We start from the raw sequence: 24,145 nt of genomic DNA, 5'->3' as shown, positions 1-24,145 counted from the left end.
TTTCACTTGTAACTGTCACCGACGGGCATTCCCGACACGATGGCACGAATGGCGCCATATCGCATGAAGATCCCGGACCTGGTCAAAGAGCGCGTGGCGCAGACGCTTGCCATGACGATGTACTTGGTCCAAACGACCGGACCGACGAACTACGTGGTGCGCTCGGCCGTGACGTGTTCCATTCCTTCAATCGATTGTGGATCCACAACCGTAGATCCAAGAGCAGAACTCGGACAGGAAGCATCGGGTGCTCATCGGATCCGTCCAGTCGTGCTCATGCGGAGACAAAGAGATCTGCTGCCACTTGCTCTTTGTCATGCTCAAGGTCGTTCACCCTCGTACGATCCACTCAAGTCCTTCGTAGATACTGCGCGTGCCAGCGTCGAACCCTGTCATTTGGCAGCGATCGCTCATCGACTCGGAGGTAACTCGTGGACGTACCGTGATGTGTGGCTCCATGGTTGTGCATGATGCAATGACGGCTGCGGATAGACCAACATGGTACTCACCGGAGGATACAGTCAAGCGGACGGAGGCGGGGTGCGCAAGCCATTTCTGCGGCGAAAAGTCGACGAAGCGTCGCCAGAAACGGGTTCTGACGGACTTGGGAAGGAGTGCGCGAGGCACACGGTTGTCGAGGGCGAAGTGTGCGCCATTTGTCGCGAGGACATGGTGGAAGCGCAGCAGAACTTGACCTATTGCAAGCGCGGGTGCGGCAACAACTTCCACATCGACTGCAGTACGTGTTTGTCGTTCCTCATGCAAGTTTAGAGGTCGTGGCTCATGAATCCCGCAGTGAAGATCCTGGGCGAGAGCCGCAAGCAGGCCAAGGAGAACATCATTTGTCCGTTGTGCCGCCAAGACTGGGGCGACTCGGCGCTAACAAACCTGAAAAAGGAAGCCGACGTGTCGAATCGCAATCCCCTCGTCCACATTGGCGCGAGCTGCAAGCAATGCCTGACAAAACCAATTCGTTGCCAGCGGTACCGATGTCTCCAGTGCAAACACGTCGACCTGTGCGAGAAGTGCTTCAGTACGACCGACATGAATCGCTGACCTTGTCACGACGATCGTTGGCGTAGAGTCAAATGCCCATGCCAAGCACTCGTTCGTCGTGCGGAAGGCGCACAAGGGAACGTGGTTCCCCGCCCTCCGAACTATTCGGTCGTCACTACTGAGCCCCGAAGCCATCAACGACCTGGAAGGCCGGGAGCTGTCGAATGCTGACTACGACATGCTCATGGAGGTAGGTCCAGTCTCCATGTTGAAATCGACGTGACAAGGAACTTGTAGCTCGACGCAGCCGAGAAATATCCTCTCCAAGACTATCTCATGGCAAACCTGGCGGGGAAGGAGGTTTGAACAAGCCTCCGGACGCGTCCACATGGGTCTGTCGGCGAGATTCGTAGATCACCGATACAAAAGCGTGGGCCCCAGAACGCGTCGATGGTATCACGTGGTGCACAGTGTGTCAGCAGAGCCTTCGCATGGCAGCGTCGATCCGATCGCTGCCGTGCCAGGTAAGGAGGTCAGGAGGCCGACACATTCTCACAACACAAGGCACTAGCACACGTTTCATGCAAGCTGCCTGCTCCAGCATCTCCTAAGCCAAAAGTACACGTGCCCGAACGCTCCGACGTGCGACCACATTCTCTTTCCAGGCCTCCATCACGTCGCGGATGGAAAGAAGTCTGTAGCTCATGCAATGTCGTCTTCTGTCTCGACCGCCACGGTACGATTCTGACTATGTCCTCATCGTCGACGGTGATGATCGGTTCGTAGCCCTCCGCGGGATCTGCCGCCGCGTTGCCAGCGCTCTTTTCTGTCGTGCCGTTGATAAAGCGGTCGGACGGAACGGTCCTGCCACTGGATTGTCCGATGGTAGTGCATTCCCTTGATATGGTTTTCGTTGCGATTGACTTTGTGTTTGTCCGAGCAGTCGAAGAAAGCCCTGGAAAAAGGCAAGGCTGTCAAGAAGCCACATGCGCCTCCACCGTTGCTGCCGATGAACAACCAACTCGAGGTGGATGTGGCGCTGACTGGCCTTCACCAGCCCCATCCGCGGCAAGAACAGCAAAGACCTGGCCAACCCCAACGACCACGAAAATTGCCAACTCATCTCCGCCACCCGTGCCCACAGCCGAACTTGGCGTTGCTCGAGCCGGCGTTTGTGGTGGGCAGCCTAGCCACGACGAGTCACCCTCCGTCGCGGTTGAATTCATTGCCCAAGTTATCACCCGTCCTGTCGCCGACATCGGCGCGTCTGGCTCAAGCTGAAGCCGCGCGGCAACTTGTCCGTACTCAATCCCAAGAGAGAAAACGACAGCAGGCACAAGCGGTGCACGATCGCAAGCAAGCGCTGAATCAACTCACAACCAGCCCGTTGGAAGGACGCATCGTGCTGCCGCCGCTGTGTGTGGGCAGTGGGGGCCATGCATCTAGCAACCAAGACCAGAACTCGATCGTCGACAAAACCATCAAGGCGAAGAAAGCCGAGAGGGTAGCCAGACACGAACAGGTCAAAGCGCGACGGGAGCAGCTGCATGCAATCCCGCACAGTGCCATTGCAGGGTTAAACATGCTGTGATTTGTGTCGCGTTCGAGGACGACAGTGTCTATGCGGGGCGAGCGTTGTTGTTGCTGACAGAGCGACGGCGGTGGGTGTTGATTCTGTGGCGGACGAGGGAGAGCGCGAGGGCGACGGCCATGAGCAACCCAGACACCATCGTCGGGGACAACACGTCCACAAACACAACTTCAAACAGGTCTTCCGACAGCGACGTGATGCGGTGTTCGAACTGGCACGACGCGAACCGACGGCGGTGGTCCCCGCAATGATCGAGGAGGTTGCACAGCGTGCCTTGGATCATGTGGCATGAGAGTTGCATCGACAAATGGGGCGTGTCGCACGTGATGCTACAAAGGCAAAGCGCGTGCGATGAGAAGTCCACGGGCACGACAGAACAACGTTCGCACCGCTGAATGAGGCCCGACTGGGTATCGATCATCGTCACGGGATCGTATTCTAGGCAGACACATCCCGTTTCCATGAGCGACTCGTGCGGCCATCGAGATCTCGCACCTGGCAACACACAAGTCGATTCGTGGTGCAGGCGAGTGCGATCGACGTTTATATCTTGGCCCGCGATGTCGTGGACGAGTTTGCTGTACGTTTGTCCAGAGCCTAGACATCGTCACGGTAGTCCGCCGCTCGTAGTCACGTGTTGGCCTTGGAGGAATGTACCTGGCGGTGAAAATGATACGGACGGCTTGCCCAGCACCGACCCAACGACTCTACGGACGTGGCGCGTCGTCACGATGGAAGCGGCTGGATCGAGGCACGCACCGCGCAATGGCGCCACCGAGCGAGTGGCCGGTCAGGATCACGTTGCGATCGTGGATCGACTTGACGTACTGCAGCAGTTCGTGATAGTACCAATACTCGTGAGTGAGTCCAAACATCGTCGCGAGCTCGTGGTAGAGCTCAATCAACGTCGAAAACGTCACTATGTTGTTGTGAGTTGAAGAGGATAAAACAACGCGGGTCGCACCGTCGGGCCACATACGAATGGTCGGGAAGATGCTGGACAAAATGACAAAGATCACTGGCTCGGCATACATCTTGGCGTCTTCGATAAAGTCCCGAAACCGGCCGACATCCGTGCCACGCACTGAAATCACCGACACATTCAGGTCGTTGGAGTACGCCTGCCAAGATTCCATGTCATCGCGTCGTCGTCCAGGTGGTCCGTTACCTCAAAGAACTCGACTTTCGAACTGTGCGCCGTGTAATTCTCGGGCAATCGAATGTCAAAGCGTGGGTCCTCCGTGTCGCTGCGAAAGACGGTGGACACAAAGTCGCGGAGCTGGTCGTTCTGCGGATTGAAGTAGGCTGCTTGCGACAGAAGTGCGTAGTCGACGAGGCTCAAGTTGAACCACCGGTTGCCACAGCTTGCGTAGTTTGGCGGCCGGGGTTCCATCGGTCGATGGGTGTCGGTGGCGAGGGTCATGTGGAGCCGGACGACGCTGGCGTGGCGAATGTCGAGCACGTGCTTGTCGATTTGAACCGTTGCCATGGATGGGAACAGCTCCTTCTCGCGCTGGAGAAATGTAAGTGCGCCAAATCCAATCATGAACAGCAAATACAGCGCAAAAATCGCAGACGCCGCCAGGACGAACCGAAGGGCCACACGCTGCGTCGCATGCGACGCCATGCCTTTCTGCGTGTCAGCAGACGAAAACAGGGACCGCGATGGCTGGAGAAGCCTGAGGAATGCGCCAAAGAGAAAGAGGCTAATGATCCAGTACGTGTGCTCTTGGCCGACCGCGGCGTACCGGTGGATACCAAACGCCAGCAAGAGGGACACCGGGGCAGCCACGACGACTTTACGGAATGAACTGAGGTAAAACCCCCGCAGTACCAGCAGCGCGAACACGTAAAAGAGTGGCAAGAGCAAGTTGATGATCGTGAGTTCCAGCTGTGCGTGGACAAAGCCCATCTGCGGGTGAATGCACGCGCGCATGAACACAATGGCTTGGCCGGTGAGGAAGGTCACTTTGAGACGTCCAAAGAAGGCCGAGAGCGACCCGTCGTCCGTCGTCGGCGCGTACGAGAGCGGAAAGCTGTGGCAAACAAGCGCGAGGAACCAGACCATCCAGAGAAAGAGAACGACGAGACCAAGCGTCTCCCACCGCAGCTGGGAGAGATCGCTGAGCGACGTCGTTTTCACCTGGCCATGCCGTAGCAGCCACTCAAATGCCCACAGGATCGTGCACCCGTTGAGTGTCGCCAGCGACATCCCGAGCACAATCACTTGACGGGTGTTTGTTTCTACGACGGGAGCAGTCAGGAAGTTGTGGTAGGACGATGGGAAAACGAACGTACGCGCAAGAATGGTGTCCCATGAAGGCAGGATTTCCATGACCACTTGAAGGAACTGGGTCGATGCAATGACAGTCGTGAGGCGGAGAGACCGCTGGAAGACGGGGTACGCTGGAGTCAAGTACCGGATGTAGCTGGATTTGCACAACGTGTTCGTGACCTCTGCCGTATCCATGTTTGTGCAGAAGGACGGAGTAAGGATGAGGCCTATGAGAAGGAGAAGGATCGGAATCGACGACAGCAGGACGACCACTTGCGGAGACGACTCGCGGAGCATGATCCGTCGAATGTACGGGAAGTTGGACAGCGACTGCCACGTGAGAATCCATGTCGTTCGACCAATGCCCAAGATGATGCCAATGACAGCGTAGTGCACGAATAGGACGCACGACGCTTGCAAGTACGGCATCGTGACAATCTCGATCACGTTTTCCCCCACCATCGTTCCAAGGTTGAAGAGAAATCCCCACAGAATGGCCAGAGCCTGCAATCACCGCTGCGTTAAGTGCTTTGTTTCATGTGTTGGGTGTTTACCTGAAGCATGATGTACACGAAGAAGTACTTGACAAATTGATCGGAATACGGCACGTAGTCATAGATCAAGTTGGGCAGGTCGACAGCGATGAGCCGTAGCAGCGTCTCCACCCTTTCCATGTGCGCAACATTGAGCTGGCGCACGAAGTCAATCATAGTGAATAGCCCGAGCGCGGTGAACGTGAGGGATGCAAGCGGTGTCGACCACGACGTCGGCAGAGGTGGCGACGTTGGCGGGTGTGAATTGGGTTGAAGAAGCGTCTACGATTGTATAAAAACGTCAATGCCATGGTGATTGGCTAGAATACGATATTTTCTTCATTTTCCACCAATCCTATCAAGAACATCATTGAGGGATATGAGCACTTACTTGGAAAAATCATACGGGTATGCTGGGCTCTTTGCCATTCAAGTGCACCTTGGAAAGGACTATGTAGTGCTTGCCTCGCCTATATGGGCAGATTGGCTCGATTGCTCTGCCCTCATGACGCCAAAAGGCAGAGCTGAGGAAAATTTGACTTCAGCATGATACTATCATGTAGTATGCAATAGAAAGGTGTCAACATCGATGGCAGTTTTATTGGATAAAATTGTCTCAATGACGAGATTGGATTGGCCATATAAATGAGTTTTCTCGAAGAGTGTGCAACTACTTTGAGCTCCACAGCGTCATGACCTTGCCGCGAGTGATTGCGTCGTTGCAATCCCTGCGGGAACTTCCGCCGTCCAAGGCGGTAAAGTTTCCTTGGAAGGTACGATGCGCAGCGTGGAATATCCTGATGTAGAACACCCATCAGAGCAAGGTCGACGGCTTCGTGTTCCTCTCAAAGCGTGGCACGCCGATTGCATTTGCAAATAGATGCACTCACGTCGCCCTCGAGTTGGACCTGAACGACGCCGACTTCTTCTCGCGCGGAGTCGTTCAGTGCAAAGTGCACGGGGCAATGTTTGACCCAGGTGAGATCGACTCGTCGTGGAAGTCCAGACTCACGATTGGTCGACAGAGTCGGGGTTGTGCCTGCGACCCCCACCTCATTGCAAACTCTTGCATGTACGCTATCTCCAATGACACGTAATATTGTCATGTTACCACGTAGCCACTTCGAAGTATACCACTGGAAGTCCACGGCGACGATGTGCTTCTTACTGAGTGCGATCCGCAGTCATTCCAGCCGAACTCATATGACGAGGCCTATCGGCGCTCCAAACAAGCGCAACTCCAAGCTGCAATAAATGCCGATGCCATGGAAATCCAAGCAGAAATCGAAGCCATCAACGAGCGTTCTCTTCGTCTTCTGGGGATGGCGAAGAAGTCGCCGTCAATGACCTCCATTACAACCAAGCGACACAAATAAGACGTCGTCCTCATCTTACGTCGATGATTTCAAGTGAAGTCGAAGAAAGCGCCAGTCGATGTTGTTTGATCATGTCTGGTTCAATCCAAAAACTTTCATTCCACGAGGCCATGGCCGTCATTGCCGAGATCGAAGAAGCAGTTCTCCATCTAGTGCAACAACTTGTCGTGATCCGCCTTGGTGAAAGGCCCGCCACCGACGCCAGCATCGACGCACGCTTCGTTTCCATGAAGTTCCGTGAGCAGAGGGCCAGAAGATGAAGGATGGTGGTGGGTCGGCTGGGCCTTCGAAGACGCTTCAAATCTTCCTTCGTACGCCCACAGCCCCATTGCTGGGTTGGAAATATAGTAAAACGAGCGCTCGGTGCCTGTCACGGGGTCGACTGTAGTGTTCCAGCCATCCTGGCGCCCGTCCACTTGGTACAGCGCGAGCATGTCTTCCAATTTGGCGTACTCGAATCCCACCCCTTCCACTTCTTCCTTCGCCAGGCCATGCCGTCCACACGCGTACACGACACGAAATCGATTCTCAGGCGATCCATGAATCAAATGCGCGGCGGCGCTGAGGTTCTTCATCAAGTCGCGGTTGGCGGCGATGTGGGCCAACACTTCCTACATAGAGTTGAGGCATCGGAAGCTGCCATACCGAACGTACTGGCGTCGTGCGATACCCGTATTTTCGAATGAGCAAGTCAATCTGTTTGTCTTCGCCAAAGTGCTTGACGCCCGGCGCCAACACGACCAGCGTGCCGCCGTCCGCGATGGCCATGCGTGTGCGGTAGATGGCCTTGTTTCCGAGCCAAGTCGTTTTGAATTCTTCCGCATCCAAATGCACCACAACCTACATACGTCACTGTGAGGCATGCAGCACACATTGCGTTGCGGTGCCTCGTCCAATGGAGCTGGTAGCAAGGTGAAGTTGACGTGTAGAGACAGCGCGGCGGCTTTCGTAAAGCACTCATCGTCCGTCCCGATAAACACTCCCCGCGTCACGACCGACCCATCGTCTCTACAGCACTGCTGACACACGGTATCGAAACACGGGGCTGCCGTACCGTCGACCGATCACTGTTTGGACGTACACGATGGGCAAATGGGTCAGGAAGTGGTCCGACGCGTAATTCAAGATGCGCCGAAGCGGGTTGTTGGCCCGGCCTCGTCAATGGTGAAGTCTCTGGACTAAACGTTTCAAGAAGGGTACCCATCATGCGCTCCATGCCGTAGACGGCACCGATGAAGTGGGAAAAGTTGATGGCATCGCTGCCTCCCGTGCCAACAAACAGGTTTTTGTTGTAGTTGGCCATGCCCATCACCTCATGCGGCACGACTTGCCCGATCGACAAAATCAGATCGTGCCCCCCTTCCCATATCTACCCCGCAGACGAATATTGAAATGACTCTCGAGAGATTACGAAGTTCCAACCAGTTTGTTCAGCTGCGCCGGCCATGGTTCATCTACTTGTCCGTCGCTTGCCTCTCGTACGAGTTCCCGAGGCACTTCGCCAATCTGCACAACGTCGTTCCTGCAGCTGCGCATGACGATTTGTCGAGGAAAGGTGGAGACGAACCGCCAATCGTGGACACGAAAGAGGTTCTGGGGAACGGATCCAAACATCTACGACAGGTAGGTATGTTGAGAACGACCAATTGCTCGAGCAACGACACAATCTGGGCCCAAATATGGGACGTCCGAGTCGAAAACACCACGATTTGGACCCGAATGTGGTTCATGAACAAGACCTTGGAAATCTCGACGGGGGTCATCGGTGCATGTGTTCCCAGAGCTGGCATAATGTCCTTGACGTGTTCTCCAAAGTATTCGTATGCGTGCTGGGTCACAATACCCGACTTCCTGAACGATCAGTGGGTGTTGTAAGCCACGATGGTCGTTGTCGAAACCTCCGTCGTTCCCAATTCACGTACGAATGAAATCGAGTAAAGTCCGGGGGCACGAGCATCACGTTGCGCTTGTCCTTGCCATGTAGTTTGTCCAGCGCCTCCACGAGCGCGTGCTTGAGGCCCTCGTCCGAGATCTCGGTCGTCGGTGACCCGTCGCTGTACAGTAAGACCATCTTGCAAAGTGTCGAAGATCGCAATTCGGTTGTTATCCGGATACGCGATAACCTCAACATCAAATATCCGGACAAACGAAGTCGACGCGACTCTCACCGTCATCGACTACTCGACAAAATGCTGCGCCTCCTCCATCCCCTGCGCCGGGCCGTGAGCCACCCGAAGCCGCGGCGGGCTCACCTGTCGACCATGGTTCCCAAGGAGTACGATCTTATTGTGATTGGAAGTGGACCTTCTGGGCTACAATGTGCTCTTGAATCGGCCAAAATGGGCAAGTCTGTCGCGATTGTTGACAAGTCGGAAGAAATTGGCGGAGTCTGCGTGCATACGGGAACGATTCCGTCCAAGACGTTTCGCGAAGCAGTGCTGCATCTGTCTGGTTTTAACCACCACGGGTTCGACGGTCGCACCCATCGCCATTGTGCTTGGCGTGAACGTCCATGTGTAGATTCTACGGCAAGTCGTATTCTCGGGAGCGCATTACGCTGAGAGACATACTTCACCGCGTGAACGTGGTTGTGTCGTCGGAAATGGACGTGATTCGCGCTCAACTCAAAGCTGCACATGTCCAAATCATTCCAGGGAAAGCGCGATTTGAAAACGCCAACGAAGTGTCGGTGGCAACGGAACCTGTCGGCAGCGAAGCGTACGTGCGCTCGTCGTTGCATTCTCGTTCGTATGACGATCCCTAGCACAATCTACCGCGGCCAAAAGTTTCTGATTGCGTGTGGCACATACCCCGCCCACAGCCCTGTCGTACCAGTCGACGGCGAAGTGATCTTGGATAGCGACGGCATTCTGGACGCCTCCAAAGGCGAATTGCCCAGGTCATGGATTGTAGTCGGCGCCGGTGTCATTGGTACCGTCATGACTTCCCAACGATGTGTGCGCTCTGACTGAGCCATGGCAGGCATGGAGTACGCTTCGATGTTGAACGTCCTGCCCGGTGTGTCCGTCACGGTGGTCGATGGTCGACCAGACGTACGAGCGACTGTGGATGAATCGAGTGATTACTATATTTTTTCTCGCCTAGATTCTCACGTTTTGCGACGACGAGATCGTGAGTGCCCTCAAGATGGAGATGCGGCACAAAGGGGCCCGGTTCCTCCTTGGCGAGACGATTCAATCCGTCAAGGTATGCAGACGTGAGCCGCCAACAGTTTGGTCAAGCGAAGGGTTTACATAGCGTGTGCGGAAAGGAGTCCGAGTGGACTTTGCCAGCGGCAAGTCGAGCTTTGCCGAAGCGCTGCTGTACTGCGTCGGCCGGCAGGTGAGATACAATCTTGGTCACGATGTCGCTCATTCGACCCTGGCAGGCCAACACGGATACACTCAACTTAGAAGGCGTTGGGCTGTCCAAAAACAAGCGAGGGCTGCTGTCTGTGAACGAGCAGTACCAAACGACCCAACCGCACATGTACGACCGCCTTTCCGACTATGGTTGGTCTCCGTGGTCCTGATGAAAGACGACCCGAGTCCAGTTTCGCGGCGGGCGATTGCATTGGCGCGCCGTCGCTGGCGTCGACGAGTTTGGAGCAAGGTCGCTTGGCAGCGTGTGCAATGTGGCGGCACGAAGACCAGGTGTGAAAGAATGACGAACCAAGGCGAGTCGCTCTAACGACGTGCTTTTTTGTCGGCAGCCCACGAGTCAACTGGACAGCGGCAACTACCCGTATGGCATTTACACGATTCCAGAGATCTCGATGGTGGGCAAGACTGAACAGCAGCTGACCAAGGAAGGCCGGAACTATGCTGTACGTGCATCTCGTTCGTTCACGTGGGCTCGGCCGTCGCTGACGACATACCACGAATTAGGTTGGTGTGGCCAAGTACTCGGAGCTGGCCAAGGGCATGATGGCGGGTGGCCAGAAAGGCGCGCTAAAGCTGCTCTTTGACCCGGATTCACACAGTGTACGGATCCATCCGACGACGCGCGATCGCATACGCTTGTAGGTGCTTGGTGTCCACGCGATCGGACAAGGCGCGACGGAGATTATCCACATCGGACAAGGTATTCTACCTCCATCGTCGCAGAGACATTCCTCACACTGGGATGCAGTCGCGATGGCGATGAACTGCAAACTCACATACTTTCGGGATGCCGTGTTCAACTACCCGACTCTGGCCGAGGTAACCCACCGACGCCCTGCCGGCCTCACGCAACGTGGCTATGCAGGCGTATCGTGTCGCAGCGTTGAATGGGCTGGGTCGGTTGACCAAGGAGCTGTAGAACCGATGCATGGTGCCGACCACAAATTTGAGTCGAGCGCACGTTTCCACCTCGCGCGAAAACGCTCCTCGTTGAGGGGGTGGATGGGATGGATGTGTCGCGCTTGTGGCATGGCCGGTGTAGTTAGTGGAGACAGCCGCCGCAGCGCGCGGTCGTGGGCATCTCGACGGCGACATCGCCGCGGCGCAGGAGTCTCGACACGAGATCTGCGGTGGTGGAAAGACAGAGGGGGGCGGTGGTGGTCAGTTTGATTGCTGGCAAGTTGACCTATCACTCGCTTCCGTACGACTGTCGCGCCGAGCCGCCGCCTCCCGTGTGCAACGGGACGGCTCGTGCACAAGTGGATGTTGTGTGTAGCGTTTGGAATTGGCGAGGATCTCGGCGGCGTGCTGACGTGTGGCTGCCCGACCAACGACGCAAGCGCCCGATCGTGCTGGCGACTTTACTCGGGCGATGCTGGATCAGTCGGTTGTAGAATCCCCGTGGAGACGACGGGCGCCACCCATCCGTCGTGTATGCACGCACGAGAGGGGCAGCGCCATCAAGCAGTTTGCCACCAGTAGCGCCAGTACCGCATGGCGGGCGGTCGGTTGCCTTCCGCCGATGCCTCTCTTCCTCTGAACGCAAGACGTTCCCCCTCGACCGCTCCAGCTCTGTCGCAGGCGTGACCTGCGCAGTTGCAAGGGTACCCGAGATTCGAAAAACCGTCTGACGCGATCGATCGCATGGCGACTTGACGCAGCCACGCCGTGCGCGCTCGCCACATCGTCGACGCGACCGACCCATTCTGACGTAAACACGGCGTTCCGGTCAGTTTCCGATTTCCATGGCTCCGCCGACCAAGAAGCACCGGACAAAGGTCGTCCCGCACTCGGAGTTTGTGTGCCAATACACGTCCAAGCGGTGCGACCGCGCCAGGTCGGCCAAGAAGAACGGACAGCTCCATCGACTATGCGAGTACCACCGCAGCAAAGCCAATCGATTCCAGAAAGCGTACAAGCTCCGCGTGACCAAGTCGGCGGCGCTCGCGTCGCATGACTCCATCGTGCCACCCACCACGCCGCCGTTCGATGTGGTGGATCCCATCCCGTTCGCCACGGACGCCACATCCCTCTCCGCCTGGAACGCAGAAGACTTTGCCATGCTCTGCGACGCCATCATCACGTCGGTCTAGCTCGTCCCCTTTCCTCTATTTAACTGCGTTAATTGCACCGACTTGATTCCATCCTACCCACGTCGTACCTCCCCCCTATTCCGATTTCACCCCACATGAAACCAGAGCAGACTCCTCCATGGCACGTCATGTTTCTGGATGATTTGTCCGTAGATCACGTGGGTTTCCTGTTCGCTGACCAAGAGGTCGCCATGCTGCACGGATTTACTTCTTTCCGAGGCGAAACCCAATCGTGACGCCTAACAACGCTGCCGCAGCCACGGCAAAGTATTTGACCGAGTCGGCAAGTGGAGATGCCATCGCGCCGCGTTTGGATACGTCACTTGGAAGGGGAGGAGAGGAGTCGGATGGCACCGCCCTTTGCACTCGCGACTTGCTCAGCAGCTACACAAACCATAATTCTCAGCCAAAGTGGTAGCATTGAGGATGCTGTACCTGGTACGAGTAATAATGCGCGCCACGTTCGCCCAAGTCTTCCGTGAGCACCAAGTAGATCGGGACGGACTTGAGGGCAGGGCTGACGCGACCTTTGTCGAAGATCGCGTCCAAGAACCACGTCTTCTTCGTGAAAAAGTCCAAGTTCTTCGGTGCCATGCCACCCGTGATGTAAAAGCCGCCGCGGGGGAGGTACTTGAGCGCGGCGTTGCCAGCTTCTCGGCCGTATCCCCTAATCGTGAACGTCGTATGAATGACGGTGCCACAGGGCGATGCTTCACGCACTTGACGAAGATCTCCATCGCTTGGCCGCACAGCTCGTCCGACCCGGCGTTCTTGCCAACGACTCCCCCACGCAACGATTCGGAGGCGACAAACTCCTTGTGGATGGCGCTGTTGACTTTGTCCGGAAACTTCTCGGCCAAATATTCGTAAATGCTGGCGAGACCGTTGCCACTGATAATGCGCTCGGTGGACAGTCGCTTGTTCGGTCCAAACTGGGTAAACGTGGTCAGGCTGTGGAACGTTCTTGATGTATTGTTTACCTTGTTGCGCAACTTATTGTAAATTTCGACTTCGATGTCCGTGGTGGGGGAGTAGTCGCAGTGTCCGCCTTCCGTAGGATAGCAGTCGTACGAGTCTCCCGACGGAGTCAAGAAACATTCGCCGAGGCCCGTGCCAGCGCCGATGGTGGCAATCGGCGCGTCTGCTTCACGCGGCACGTCGTTCAAGGCGAGGAATTCGTGCTCTCGCAACGTCAAGAGACCGTATCCCATTGCAACGAAATCGTTGATCAGCTTGACGTTCGGGATCCCGAGTTCGCGCTGCAAGTTGTCGCCGTTGATGGACCAGCCGAACGCAATATTCGTAAACCTGCACACCGTCAGCCCTTCCATTCACAACATCAAACACGACGTACACGACAGCGTTGTTCATGACGGGTCCCGCACAAGCCAAGACACAACACACGGGGGGGGCATCGATGTCGGCTTCTTTCAGGAACAAGTGCATCACTTCGACAAAGCTCCCATGATTCTCATTGAGGTACTTCTGGTTGAACACGAGCTCGCCAGGGGCAATTTTGCCTGCAAAAGAAGCACGTCAAGTCAAGGATCTCGATGGAATGCCATGTACCTTTCAGGTGAACGCTGTCGTGCGGCACACGCCACAACGTGAGACGGGTGTTGGTGCCGCCGCAGTCCCCGGACACAATTAGGTCATATCTACACATCACGTGGATGAGAAAATGCAGACGGACCGTCGGATGCGGCGAAGTACTCGTTAGGCGCAGGCGCCATGTCACTTTCCCGAGTTACTTCGATTCTGGCCCTACAACGTTGCCACCCTGCGCTTTGATTGGCTCAAATTTGGATACCGATACATCTGCCGTTCGGATATCCGGATAAGCCAACACATTCGGCCTCGACAAAGAATCGACGTGACACTGCCGGGGCGACCACGCATACGAGACTGCTGCCTCCTGGTCGTGAAGAGATCCAACGTTTGATGTGATACCAGAGGGGCTGATGCAAATCTGCCCTTGAGGCAGCACAGATGCAAGAGGTTTCGACGACCTATTGTCCCTGTAATAGATGGCATTTCGTTATCAAGCCAAAGCCGAATGGACACGCACTACGACATATCGGACCTGTGCGTGCGCGCAAGGGTCTCCAACGTACATGGCTTCGGCAAGAACGACTCCCGCCGGCTTCTGCATGCGCTCTTGGTGCGGCGGCCGCCTTCCTGTTGGACTCTCTGGCACGCGGCGACCTTTATGATTGGCTCTGGACGTGGTCGTGTGTGAAGACGAGATTGAATGCTCGCTGGACAATAAAATGTATATTGTACGAAGTGTATACAAATATCTAGTCAGAATAAAACATTGGAATTTCACGACGCACCAATGAAACACAAGATTTTGCCGCGCCAAGAAAAGCGAGGGAAAGTCGCGGCCGCTGGGCGAGGAATGGTCATTTCGGATTTTGTTGCGAGGAAGCATGTACGTCGTCAAACGAGACGGTCGCCAAGAAGAGGTCAAGTTCGACAAGATCACAGGCCGCATCAGCAAACTGTGCTACGGCCTCGACGCGAAGTACGTAAACCCAATCCTGATCGCACAGAAGGTTGTCGCCGGCGTTTACGCGGGTGTAACAACGTCTGAATTGGACGAGTTGGCGGCAGAAACCGCTGCGTACCAGTCGACCCAGCATCCCGACTTTTCCAAACTCGCTGCCCGCATCTCGATCTCCAACTTGCACAAGAACACCAATAAACTGTTCTCGGACAACATTGAGCTGTTCTATAACAACACACACGCCAAGACGGGCGCCCCTGCGGCATTGATCGCCGACGATGTGTACAAGATCATCATGGACAATAAGGAAGTGCTGAACAGTGCCATCATTACCGACCGTGACTTCGAGTACGACTACTTTGGCTTCAAGACTCTCGAAAAGTCGTACCTGCTCCGCGTAAACGACAAGGTGTGTGAACGACCCCAACACATGATTATGCGTGTGGCTGTGGGCATCCACAAAGATGACATCGAGTCCGTCTTGACCACCTACGAGTACATGTCCCAATTGTACTTTACCCACGCAACACCCACGTTGTTCAATGCCGGCACGCCGCGCCCTCAACTCTCGTCGTGCTTTTTGCTGTCCATGAAAGACGACTCGATTGAAGGCATTTACGACACATTGAAAAACTGCGCGTGCATTTCCAAGTGGGCTGGTGGAATCGGTGTGAACATCCACAACATCCGCGCCACGAACAGCTACATTCGAGGAACGAACGGGTCTTCGAACGGGATCATTCCCATGCTTCGCGTGTTCAACGACACGGCCCGTTATGTCGACCAAGGCGGTGGAAAGCGAAAGGGGTCGTTTGCCATGTACTTGGAACCTTGGCACGCTGACATTTTTGGTACGACTCCCCATCCACGTTGTTCTTAACATTTTGCATTAGAATTCTTGGAGCTCAAGAAAAACCACGGCAACGAGCTCCACCGCGCCCGCGACTTGTTCTATGCCATGTGGATCCCGGACTTGTTCATGAAGCGCGTCGAATCCAACGGCGAATGGAGTTTGTTCTGCCCCAATGAAGCCCCTGGCTTGCACGAGTGCTGGGGCTCCGAGTTCGACGCTCTCTTCACGAAATACGAGAAGGAAGGGCGTGCTCGAAAAACCATCAAGGCGCAGCAACTGTGGTTTGCCATCTTGGAATCGCAAGTAGAAACAGGCACCCCGTACATGTTGTACAAGGATGCGTGCAACGGCAAGTCCAACCAACAGAACCTCGGCACGATCAAATCGAGCAACTTGTGCTGCGAAATCATCGAGTACACGAGCAAAGACGAAGTCGCCGTGTGCAACTTGGCATCCATCGCGCTCTCCAAGTTTGTTGAGAACGGCGTGTTCGACTTCCAACACTTGCACAAGATCGCCAAGGTGGTCACGACCAACTTGAACAAGGTCATCGACGTCAACTACTACCCCATCGAAGAAGCGCGCAACAGCAACATGCGGCACCGCCCGATCGGCATTGGTGTCCAAGGGCTGGCGGATGCGTTTATCCTCATGGGATTCGCGTTCGAGTCGCCCCAAGCCAAGCTGTTGAACCAACAGATCTTTGAGACGATCTACCACGCCGCCATGGAAACTTCCATGGAACTCGCAAAAGCGCAAGGGCCTTACGAAACGTACCACGGGTCGCCCGTAAGCAAGGGGCTGTTCCAGTACGATATGTGGAATGTTACCCCGTCGCCGCTGTGGGATTGGGCCACGTTGAAAGCTCAAGTCGCTCAGCACGGCATCAGGAATTCGTTGCTGTTGGCCCCGATGCCTACCGCGTCGACCGCCCAGATCCTTGGCAACAACGAGTCCATCGAGCCCTTCACGAGCAACATGTACAGCCGCCGTGTCTTGGCAGGTGAATTCACGATTGTGAACAAGTACTTGATGAAGGAGCTCATTTCGCTCGGCCTGTGGAACGCGGACGTCCGCAACCAGATCTTGCACGACCGCGGCAGTGTGCAGAACGTCGCGTCGATCCCTGCGCATGTGAAGGAAGTGTACAAGACTGTGTGGGAAATCAAGCAAAAGGTCGTGCTCGACCTGGCTGCCGACCGAGGCGCATTCATCTGCCAAAGCCAATCCATGAACGTGCACATCGCAGACCCAAGCATCAGCAAGCTCACGTCGATGCACTTTTACGCGTGGAAGCGTGGGCTCAAGACCGGCATGTATTACCTCCGCTCACGCCCGAAAGCCGATGCGATCCAGTTCACGGTGGACCAAGCGGCCATCAAGAAGCAACAAGCTGCCAACGCCGGCAAAGCCCCCAAGCCAGTCGAGCCGGAAGAGGAAGAATGCCTGTCATGTGGAGCGTAGACGTGGTGGTGGTCGGGTGCGCGAAGTTTTGCCCGAGTGAATTATATATGCAATTTTACATCCGACCTCGTAGTCGACCACATGATGGCGTGCAACCTTGATATAAGAACAATTTGAATTGAGCCAATCACAGTTGAGATCCGAGTGCCACACATCACATTCGGTTGAAGCAACAGAGCGGCGAGCGGCGGCGATGGGGGAACGCAAGGTCTTGAACAAATACTTCCCACCCGACTTTGATCCGAGGCTCATTCCTCGACGAAAGATCCCAAAGAACAAACAGATCGAAGTGCGAATGATGCTGCCGTTCTCGATTCAGTGCAATACGTGCGGCGAGTTCATGTACCAGGGCAAGAAATTCAACTCGCGCAAGGAAGATGTGCTGGACGAAGACTACTTTGGCGTGAAGATCTTCCGGTTTTACATTCGATGCTCGATGTGCTCGAGTGAGATCACGTTCAAGACAGATCCGAAGAACGGGGACTACGCCACCGAGCACGGTTGCAAACGAAACTTCGAACAGTGGCGGGAGCGGGAAGCAGACGAGGCAGCGATTCTCAAGGAGCGCGAAGAAGAGGAGAAAGGGGACTCGATGAAAGCGTTGGAAAACCGAACGTTGGACTCGAAACGAGAAATGGACATTATCGACGCTTTGGACGAAATCAAAGCGATCAACCAGCGTCATGCCAAGGTCGACACCGACGCGATCTTGACGAAGTTCAAGCAAGTCGACGACCCTGTTCCCTCCGACGACATATTGGACGAAGCCGCGATTCAGGCGCAGATGGAAACGTTCCGAAAACGAAAGCTTGAACAACCCTCCGAGACGACCAAGGCGATCGCCAAACAGCCAAAGGCCAGTGCCGGGGGCTTGGCTTCGGATGACAAAGCCAAGGCACTTGCACCGAAACCTTCCATCAAAATCAAAGCAAAGGCGGTGACGAGCAAGAAAGCACCAAGCAAGTCGACTCCCAACGTTCCAGCTGCCCCTGCTCCTGTGGTCGCATTGGTTGGGGCATATAGTGATAGTAGCAGCGACTCGTCATAAAAACCACGACGCGATCGAGTTACTCTTTGTTAGCCTTGGTACGGCGTCACCATGTTCTTCGCAAACGCTTTGAGCGCCGGCACGCCACGGACTTCTTCGTTGAGCAATGGCATCTCGACAACGTGGAAGTCTTCGTACAGGTCGTAAATTTGATCCAAGTATTTTTGCTGCATCTTTTGGCGGGCCGAGCAATTGCTGCACTTCGAGTCTGGGTACATGACAGTGGTAAGACAAGATGGCGGCGTGTGGGTCGCACCTTCTTCAGGATACAGCACTTGGTTCACTACCACGTTGTGCACGTCGATGTCGTATTTGGTCAGCTCCTGTACCAACCGCTCCGTCTCGTACAAAGACAAGAACTCGGGGATGCACACGCAGACGAACGTGGTGCGGTCGGCATCTTTGAATTGCGCGTTCACCTACGAGATGGTCAAGACAGTGTGTCAAGCTGTTGGATGTACCTTTTGGATCACTTCTCGCGTTTGCACGAGCTTTCCCACGAGCGCTTCCTCCGACGGTAACGCCCCGCCAAGCATGGCAGACACTTGACCAAACATACCCGAGAACTGGTTCTTGAGCGCCATGATCTTGCCAAACGCTTTGTCTAATGCTGTCGGGAAGCTCAGCAAGCGCAAGGTGTGCCCCGTCGGCGCCGTGTCGAACACAATCACGTCGTAGTCCATCGCTTGGACTTGCTTCATCAATTCCGCGAAACTCATCGCTTCATCAATGCCAGGAATCGAGTTGGTCAAGTCCTTCATGAATGACTGCATGCCAGATTCATCCGACACTCCGTCAGCGCTCTCTTCCATCTAGTACATCATGCATTCGATCAAGTTCCGTCGACCAAAGACGCAACACGGATGTGTACCTCAATGGAAGGATCGATTTCCATCACAAAAAGGTTGGTAAAGCCGTTCACTAGGGTGGGCTCTCGCGTGAAGCGTTGACTGAACGCATCGCTCAAGTTGTGCGCAGGATCGGTGGACACTATCAACACCTTCTCGCGGTGCGAGGCAAGCGTGACCCCCAAGCAGCACGACGTTGTCGTCTTCCCAACACCACCCTTACCGCCGACAAAGATCCAGCGAAGGGACTTTTGGTCCACCAAGTTTTGCAACGTGCCTTCAGGAATTCCGTTGTCCGCGCTCATCGTTGCTCAATGATGTCCGAATTGGGCGGCCAAAAATTGATTTTATCGGAGTGGAAAACCTGCTGTCGTCCGGATAAACACGGTTTTAATCGTACTCCTAGAGGACGGCCGTACGGTATATCACTCAACCCACAATGGTACGAAATCGTCACTCCGATGTATTATTACTCAATGTTCAGCACGAAGCACCAGTCTAGGCGTTCGTGGCAGGCTTTTTTGCCTTCGGCTTCTTGCTGCGAGGCTTCTTGGAGGTGCCAGACTTCTTGACCGGCTTTTTCGCCTTCGGCTTCTTGGTGCGAGGCTTCTTGGGGGTTCCAGACTTCTTCACCTTGCCGGATTTTTTCGCCTTCGGCTTGTTACCGCGACGAGGTTTCTTGGTTCGAGGCTTCTTGTTGCGCCGGGGTTTCTTGGTTCGAGGTTTCTTGTTGCGCCGGGGTTTCTTATTCGACGCGGGAGTTGCAGCAGCAGTAGGGGCTACCGTGGTTGTTGCCTCTTGCAAAGCTCTTTCGACGGAGATTTCAGTCAGCACACGGCTACCAAATTTCAGCGCCGCGAGATTGAGCTTATCCAAGGTAGTGTCGAGTTGTTCAGGAGAATTTTGATCATTTGCCGTCACACGAAGTGCTCGGGCTTCCGTGAAGGTTGACGTCAAGGCGCACAAGGCCGTCGCCGCGATCGCCACCAGAGTAAACTTCATCACTCTTCCTTCCGACTGGAGAATGCCAAAATGGTGATGGTATGCAATGATCACAAAATTTGTCGTTCAATTGTAAAAATGACTTTTGTAGTTTTATTAACATCTAGGAAACTCTATATGATAAAATAAACTAAACATCGAGCGACATCATTGGCGAAAATATGGATATGGCCGGGCCGAGTTGATGTGCGAGCGACCAACGCCTTGCACCATGCCGCCGCTTGCGCTTCACGACAATTCGACGACAGTTATCCTAGTTCGGCCATATTTGGCCATAGTTGTCGCGTCCATGACGACCAACACCGTGCCCATCATGTTTTCGTTCGAATGGTTGTTGCGGCAGTCTCAGGTGTGGCCGCGAATGGCGCAATGAATGCACGATCTCATTTGTGTGGTATCGAGTACAGTCGAAAGCTCGGTTCACTGATATCAAGCATTTACCATGGCCTACGCCCATGTACACATGAGTACTTTCACGCCTACATGCTGGAAATGCGATCACGGCGAACGTCGTCAGGGCAACAAGACGATATCTCCGCAGTCCCTTTGAAAAACAAGTTCTAGTAACGAGCTGGTGGAATTGCCGATCTGGTCTTGTCATGGGGTCGTCAAGAATCCCCACATCCGATCGCATGCGCGATGGAAGCGGCGGCAGCGCAGCATCATGACTAGTCGAAGGATCTTAGGGATGTGCTAGGATTGTGAATGCCAGTATATGCATTCTCCAAGATATCGAATGTCAGAGGTTTTCTGCGGATAAGCGGGGTGGAACTTTCGTTCAATTTGCGCTTCCCCGGTTGGGAAGAGAGAAAAGTGCGTCGCGGGGAAGACCGCGGCAACGAGCTGGGCGCAAGGAGAAAAGATGGATGCAGGGCGAAAGAAGTTTGTGGTGAAACCCTACCGCAACAATATCGGCATGGACGTGACCAAGGCCAAGGAGACGTGGCAGTCCCTACGCAGTGCGATCAAAGAAATCCACAGCCACAATGCGTCCCTGTTGTCGTTCGAAGAGCTCTACCGGTACGCTACATGTGCTTGCATGATGAAGATTGCCCTCTGTCGTTCATTGCTGAGTGATCTTATCGGAATGCAACAGGAGCTCGTATAACATGGTGTTGCACAAACACGGAGATATGCTCTACTCGGGGGTTGTCGAGTGCGTCACAGACCACTTGCTTTGTATGAGCGATCGCGTCATCAAAGCAACGGACGACTCGTTGATGATAGAGCTCTTGGCAGCATGGACGGACCACACATTGACGATGTCCATGATTCGGGACATCTTGATGTACATGGACCGCAACTACGCGTTGCCGAAGCGCAAGTTGCTGATCTACGACATCGGCCTGGTGGTGTTTCGAGACACAATTCCGCGACATCCCAAAGTGAAAGATCGATTGAAATGGTTGTTGCTACAAAACATTGACCTTGAACGCAACGGCGAGTTGATCGACCGTGGCCTGATGAAGGACACCCTGGCAATGCTTGTCGACTTGGGCGTGCGGTCGAACAACGTGTACGAAGAAGATTTTGAAAACGACTTTCTCCGCACGACCACTGCATTTTACAACGCGGAAGCACAGCGGCTGCTCGATCAAAACACATGCCCCGACTTCATGGAGAAAGCGGAGCGTCGACTGGCAGAGGAACACGCCCGCGTCATGCAGTACTTGAATTCATCGACCGAGCCCAAACTGAAAGCGATCGTTGAGCGGGAGCTGATCGCCAACCACGCCAAGGCGCTGGTGGAGATGGAAGGGTCCGGGTGCATTGCAATGTTTCGCGATGACAAAGTGATCGGTAAGGTGTTTTCCCCGCCATCGAATCTGTACCTGATAAACTACCGCAGACTTACGCCGCATGTACGTTCTATTCAAACGAGTTCCTTTGACTCTGGAGGACATTGGGGCAGCCGTGACCAACTACATCAAAACGACTGGCCTCGACCTGGTTCAAGCTCAGCTCAACCTCCAACTAACGAATACGAGCTCCACGGAATCGGCGATTCAATTTGTGACGGCTTTGCTGGCCCTGCAAGACAAGTTCAATGTGTTTCTCGCGTCGTGCTGGGCAGATGACAAGGCATTTTACAAATGCATTCAACGGGGGTAGGTTGCACCCGACGATTTTGACGTGCATTCGACCTGCGAACGTCCCTAGGTTTGAAGCGTTCATGAACATTTCGCGGCTGTGCGCGTACACGTTGGCACAGTATGTAGACGACATGCTCAAGTCCAAATCGCGCTTCGAAGCCGACTTAGAGCGCCAGGCCGACAAAGTGGTCGGTCTGTTTCGGTACCTGAGCGACAAGGACGTGTTTGAAGAGTTTTACAAGCGATTCTTGTCCAAGCGATTGCTCCACGCCAAGGGGGCGACGGACGAAGGCGAAAAAATGGTGATTGCCAAGCTTAAAGCCGAGTGCGGGTACCAGTTTACGTCCAAGTTGGAAGGGATGTTTAAGGACATGGCGATGACGAAAGACCTCATGGACGGCTTTAAGAAACTCAACTCGGTCCTGAGCGTGCAGGTGCTCACGATGGGGTATTGGCCCACAGAAACGACGACCGCGACGAGCTCCTTGCCCGAGAGCGTGCGCAGTTGGGTCCAACGCTTTGAAGCATTCTACTTTGGACGACACAACGGCCGCAAGCTCTCGTGGCTGCACAACATGGGGTCCGCAGACATCAAGGCTACGTTTGGATATGGTATGTTGACGTTATGTGGTGCTGTGGGCTGAACGGGCTGTAGGAGACGCGACCGTGCGCCACGAGCTCACCGTGACGACGTATCAAATGTGCATTTTGATGCTGTTCAATGACCAAACGACTTGGGTCTTCCGCGAGATTGAAGAAAAGACCGGCATCAACCGTGCCGACCTCAAGCGACACCTGATTTCGCTGTGCACGCCCAAGTTTCGCATTGTGCTCAAGTCGTCCAAGGGGAAAACGATCGAAGACGACGACGAATTTACTATCAACCACGAGTACAAGTCGAAGCTACACAAAGTGCGCATTCCGCTTGTGTCGATAAAAGACAGTCCAGCCAGCGGCGCCGACCAAACGATGGCGATTCCGCCCACGGAACTTCCGCCTACTGTCGAAGAGGACCGGAAACACTTGGTCGAAGCGGCAATCGTGCGCATCATGAAGACGCGCAAGAGCATGCAGCACAACAACTTGATGACAGAAGTGACCCGTCAGCTCACGACGAGGTTCGTGCCAACGCCGCAAATGATCAAGCGCCGCATCGAAAGTTTGATTGAACGCGAGTACTTGACAAGAAACCAGTCGGACCGACGGCTTTATAACTACGTAGCGTAATGGACGCGACATTCGACGTGAACTTGATGGGCTGATACGGAATGGATGAATTGGACGCGAAAGCCTACATGTCCAACGCAACAGCGAGGCTGCTGATAAAGCATACGATGACTTGCGGCGCCCAAATGAGTCGCTCCCACTTGCTCGGCGTGATGACGTTCAGCACGGACGACACACCCATCAGCCCCACGACCATCCAGATCGCCCACGACGAGTGGAGGCTTGGCAACGCCACGTCGGCCCGAGCCAGCACCACAAGAGCCATCGTGACAAACAGGGGAATTTGGACGAGGAGGCTCACGACACGGATCGTTGTCGGCACTCGGCCAGGGTATTTGCCACCCATGCAGTACTCGCCCCATGGAGCGCCGCACCCGACGCAGAAGAAGAAGACGCAGACAATAGCCATCAGAACTGTGAAGATAATGGCGGCCACGACGCTGACGGTGGACGCCATGGGTTGGTGTCTGCGCAATTTGAATTATGCGCCTTCGTCGTTGACCTTTCCTGTTTTTACCTACATTTTTGTTGTCGAACGCAGGAGTGTGTGTGGTTTTGGACACCTAGGCCTGAAGTTTCCACCAATCATAATGGAGAAAGCATCATAAAGAAATTTGATTGGGTGTTGACCACACAGGTCCCACTCAACTTCCTGCCCTTTGAGTCTCAAAATGGATATTTGAGCTCGCTTGATTCCAGCACAAACCCACGACGTGGCCGAGTTGGTTCGATCCCATCGGTTTGCTGCGACGACGCTAGTGATGAAAAACTCCGCCATGGCTGTAGCCACAGCCCAAAGAACACAGTTCGAGTTAAAAGTGGGAATGGCACGGAGGCTGGGTCAAGATGACTAT

General features: G+C 54.7%; 14 protein-coding genes across 20 annotated transcripts; 8 read left to right on the top strand and 6 right to left on the bottom strand.

Moving 5' to 3' along the window:
- Nucleotides 1–22: 22 nt before the first annotated feature.
- Nucleotides 23–2,934, top strand: H310_00565 (hypothetical protein). Its single transcript, XM_008863390.1, has 11 exons — nt 23–156; nt 215–325; nt 365–424; nt 493–739; nt 797–1,033; nt 1,083–1,246; nt 1,294–1,356; nt 1,410–1,520; nt 1,568–1,732; nt 1,783–1,881; nt 1,940–2,934. The coding sequence occupies exons 1-11, from the start codon at nt 40–42 to the stop codon at nt 2,585–2,587; spliced, it is 2,022 nt and encodes a 673-aa protein (XP_008861612.1). The 5' UTR covers nt 23–39; the 3' UTR covers nt 2,588–2,934.
- Nucleotides 2,504–5,682, bottom strand: H310_00564. 2 transcript variants are annotated; one of them, XM_008863388.1, is made up of 9 exons: nt 5,417–5,676; nt 4,886–5,366; nt 3,756–4,831; nt 3,552–3,708; nt 3,347–3,506; nt 3,245–3,294; nt 3,083–3,184; nt 2,977–3,025; nt 2,504–2,916 (listed from the first exon to the last, which is right to left on the bottom strand). In XM_008863388.1, the coding sequence occupies exons 1-9, from the start codon at nt 5,570–5,572 to the stop codon at nt 2,616–2,618; spliced, it is 2,532 nt and encodes an 843-aa protein (XP_008861610.1). In that variant the 5' UTR covers nt 5,573–5,676; the 3' UTR covers nt 2,504–2,615. The 2 variants fall into 2 exon arrangements, with proteins under 2 accessions (XP_008861610.1, XP_008861611.1); XM_008863389.1 differs by lacking the exons at nt 2,504–2,916; nt 2,977–3,025; nt 3,083–3,184 and having other exon boundaries at nt 3,187–3,294; nt 5,417–5,682.
- Nucleotides 5,683–6,051: 369 nt separating this feature from the next.
- H310_00563 (hypothetical protein) lies at nt 6,052–6,874 on the top strand. The gene is made up of 4 exons (XM_008863387.1): nt 6,052–6,168; nt 6,214–6,373; nt 6,421–6,467; nt 6,514–6,874. The coding sequence occupies exons 1-4, from the start codon at nt 6,088–6,090 to the stop codon at nt 6,769–6,771; spliced, it is 546 nt and encodes a 181-aa protein (XP_008861609.1). The 5' UTR covers nt 6,052–6,087; the 3' UTR covers nt 6,772–6,874.
- Nucleotides 6,712–8,842, bottom strand: H310_00562 (the record flags this gene model as incomplete). Of its 2 annotated transcripts, XM_008863386.1 has the most annotated exons (9): nt 6,712–7,382; nt 7,426–7,611; nt 7,659–7,779; nt 7,826–7,925; nt 7,972–8,140; nt 8,194–8,293; nt 8,339–8,385; nt 8,511–8,622; nt 8,694–8,842. In XM_008863386.1, 9 exons carry the CDS (start codon nt 8,840–8,842, stop codon nt 6,921–6,923), a joined length of 1,446 nt encoding a protein of 481 aa, XP_008861608.1. In that variant the 3' UTR covers nt 6,712–6,920. The 2 variants fall into 2 exon arrangements, with proteins under 2 accessions (XP_008861608.1, XP_008861607.1); XM_008863385.1 differs by having other exon boundaries at nt 8,194–8,385.
- Nucleotides 8,843–8,922: 80 nt separating this feature from the next.
- Nucleotides 8,923–11,162, top strand: H310_00561 (hypothetical protein). The gene is made up of 13 exons (XM_008863384.1): nt 8,923–9,238; nt 9,292–9,489; nt 9,536–9,702; nt 9,754–9,824; nt 9,877–9,978; nt 10,030–10,113; nt 10,160–10,260; nt 10,325–10,424; nt 10,484–10,597; nt 10,659–10,754; nt 10,797–10,854; nt 10,903–10,973; nt 11,020–11,162. Exons 1-13 carry the CDS (start codon nt 8,961–8,963, stop codon nt 11,071–11,073), a joined length of 1,494 nt encoding a protein of 497 aa, XP_008861606.1. The 5' UTR covers nt 8,923–8,960; the 3' UTR covers nt 11,074–11,162.
- A 234-nt stretch (nt 11,163–11,396) lies between these two features.
- On the top strand, nt 11,397–12,300 carry H310_00560 (hypothetical protein). Its single transcript, XM_008863383.1, has one exon. It carries the CDS (start codon nt 11,900–11,902, stop codon nt 12,245–12,247), a length of 348 nt encoding a protein of 115 aa, XP_008861605.1. The 5' UTR covers nt 11,397–11,899; the 3' UTR covers nt 12,248–12,300.
- H310_00559 (glucokinase) lies at nt 12,209–14,574 on the bottom strand. 5 transcript variants are annotated; one of them, XM_008863381.1, is made up of 8 exons: nt 14,331–14,574; nt 13,961–14,265; nt 13,817–13,905; nt 13,602–13,767; nt 13,228–13,555; nt 12,968–13,179; nt 12,683–12,914; nt 12,209–12,631 (listed from the first exon to the last, which is right to left on the bottom strand). In XM_008863381.1, the coding sequence occupies exons 2-8, from the start codon at nt 13,978–13,980 to the stop codon at nt 12,452–12,454; spliced, it is 1,227 nt and encodes a 408-aa protein (XP_008861603.1). In that variant the 5' UTR covers nt 13,981–14,265; nt 14,331–14,574; the 3' UTR covers nt 12,209–12,451. The 5 variants fall into 5 exon arrangements, with proteins under 5 accessions (XP_008861603.1, XP_008861604.1, XP_008861600.1 ...); XM_008863382.1 differs by having other exon boundaries at nt 12,209–12,262; nt 12,316–12,631; nt 13,961–14,493; XM_008863378.1 differs by having other exon boundaries at nt 13,961–14,574.
- Nucleotides 14,100–14,606, top strand: H310_00558 (hypothetical protein). Its single transcript, XM_008863377.1, has one exon. The coding sequence runs from the start codon at nt 14,237–14,239 to the stop codon at nt 14,549–14,551; it is 315 nt and encodes a 104-aa protein (XP_008861599.1). The 5' UTR covers nt 14,100–14,236; the 3' UTR covers nt 14,552–14,606.
- Nucleotides 14,607–14,679: 73 nt separating this feature from the next.
- H310_00557 (ribonucleoside-diphosphate reductase, alpha subunit) lies at nt 14,680–17,073 on the top strand (the record flags this gene model as incomplete). The annotated part of the gene is made up of 2 exons (XM_008863376.1): nt 14,680–15,607; nt 15,650–17,073. The coding sequence occupies 2 exons, from the start codon at nt 14,680–14,682 to the stop codon at nt 17,071–17,073; spliced, it is 2,352 nt and encodes a 783-aa protein (XP_008861598.1).
- A 193-nt stretch (nt 17,074–17,266) lies between these two features.
- On the top strand, nt 17,267–18,121 carry H310_00556 (hypothetical protein; the record flags this gene model as incomplete). The annotated part of the gene is made up of 1 exon (XM_008863375.1): nt 17,267–18,121. The coding sequence occupies one exon, from the start codon at nt 17,267–17,269 to the stop codon at nt 18,119–18,121; it is 855 nt and encodes a 284-aa protein (XP_008861597.1).
- On the bottom strand, nt 18,040–19,313 carry H310_00555 (hypothetical protein). Its single transcript, XM_008863374.1, has 4 exons — nt 18,993–19,313; nt 18,583–18,933; nt 18,378–18,540; nt 18,040–18,329 (listed from the first exon to the last, which is right to left on the bottom strand). The coding sequence occupies exons 1-4, from the start codon at nt 19,272–19,274 to the stop codon at nt 18,151–18,153; spliced, it is 975 nt and encodes a 324-aa protein (XP_008861596.1). The 5' UTR covers nt 19,275–19,313; the 3' UTR covers nt 18,040–18,150.
- Nucleotides 19,314–19,409: 96 nt separating this feature from the next.
- Nucleotides 19,410–19,987, bottom strand: H310_00554 (hypothetical protein). Its single transcript, XM_008863373.1, has one exon. The coding sequence runs from the start codon at nt 19,969–19,971 to the stop codon at nt 19,468–19,470; it is 504 nt and encodes a 167-aa protein (XP_008861595.1). The 5' UTR covers nt 19,972–19,987; the 3' UTR covers nt 19,410–19,467.
- Nucleotides 19,988–20,753: 766 nt separating this feature from the next.
- H310_00552 (hypothetical protein) lies at nt 20,754–23,777 on the top strand. Its single transcript, XM_008863371.1, has 5 exons — nt 20,754–20,991; nt 21,068–21,771; nt 21,821–22,079; nt 22,132–22,676; nt 22,720–23,777. Exons 1-5 carry the CDS (start codon nt 20,834–20,836, stop codon nt 23,289–23,291), a joined length of 2,238 nt encoding a protein of 745 aa, XP_008861593.1. The 5' UTR covers nt 20,754–20,833; the 3' UTR covers nt 23,292–23,777.
- On the bottom strand, nt 22,922–23,761 carry H310_00553 (hypothetical protein). The gene has a single exon (XM_008863372.1). The coding sequence runs from the start codon at nt 23,746–23,748 to the stop codon at nt 23,356–23,358; it is 393 nt and encodes a 130-aa protein (XP_008861594.1). The 5' UTR covers nt 23,749–23,761; the 3' UTR covers nt 22,922–23,355.
- Nucleotides 23,778–24,145: the final 368 nt, after the last annotated feature.

Source organism: Aphanomyces invadans (assembly GCF_000520115.1).
Source record: "Aphanomyces invadans strain NJM9701 unplaced genomic scaffold supercont1.1, whole genome shotgun sequence".
NCBI classification, from domain to species: domain Eukaryota; phylum Oomycota; class Saprolegniomycetes; order Saprolegniales; family Verrucalvaceae; genus Aphanomyces; species Aphanomyces invadans.
The sequence above is the reverse complement of the archived record's forward strand: the minus strand, read 5'-3'. Positions and strand labels throughout refer to the sequence as shown.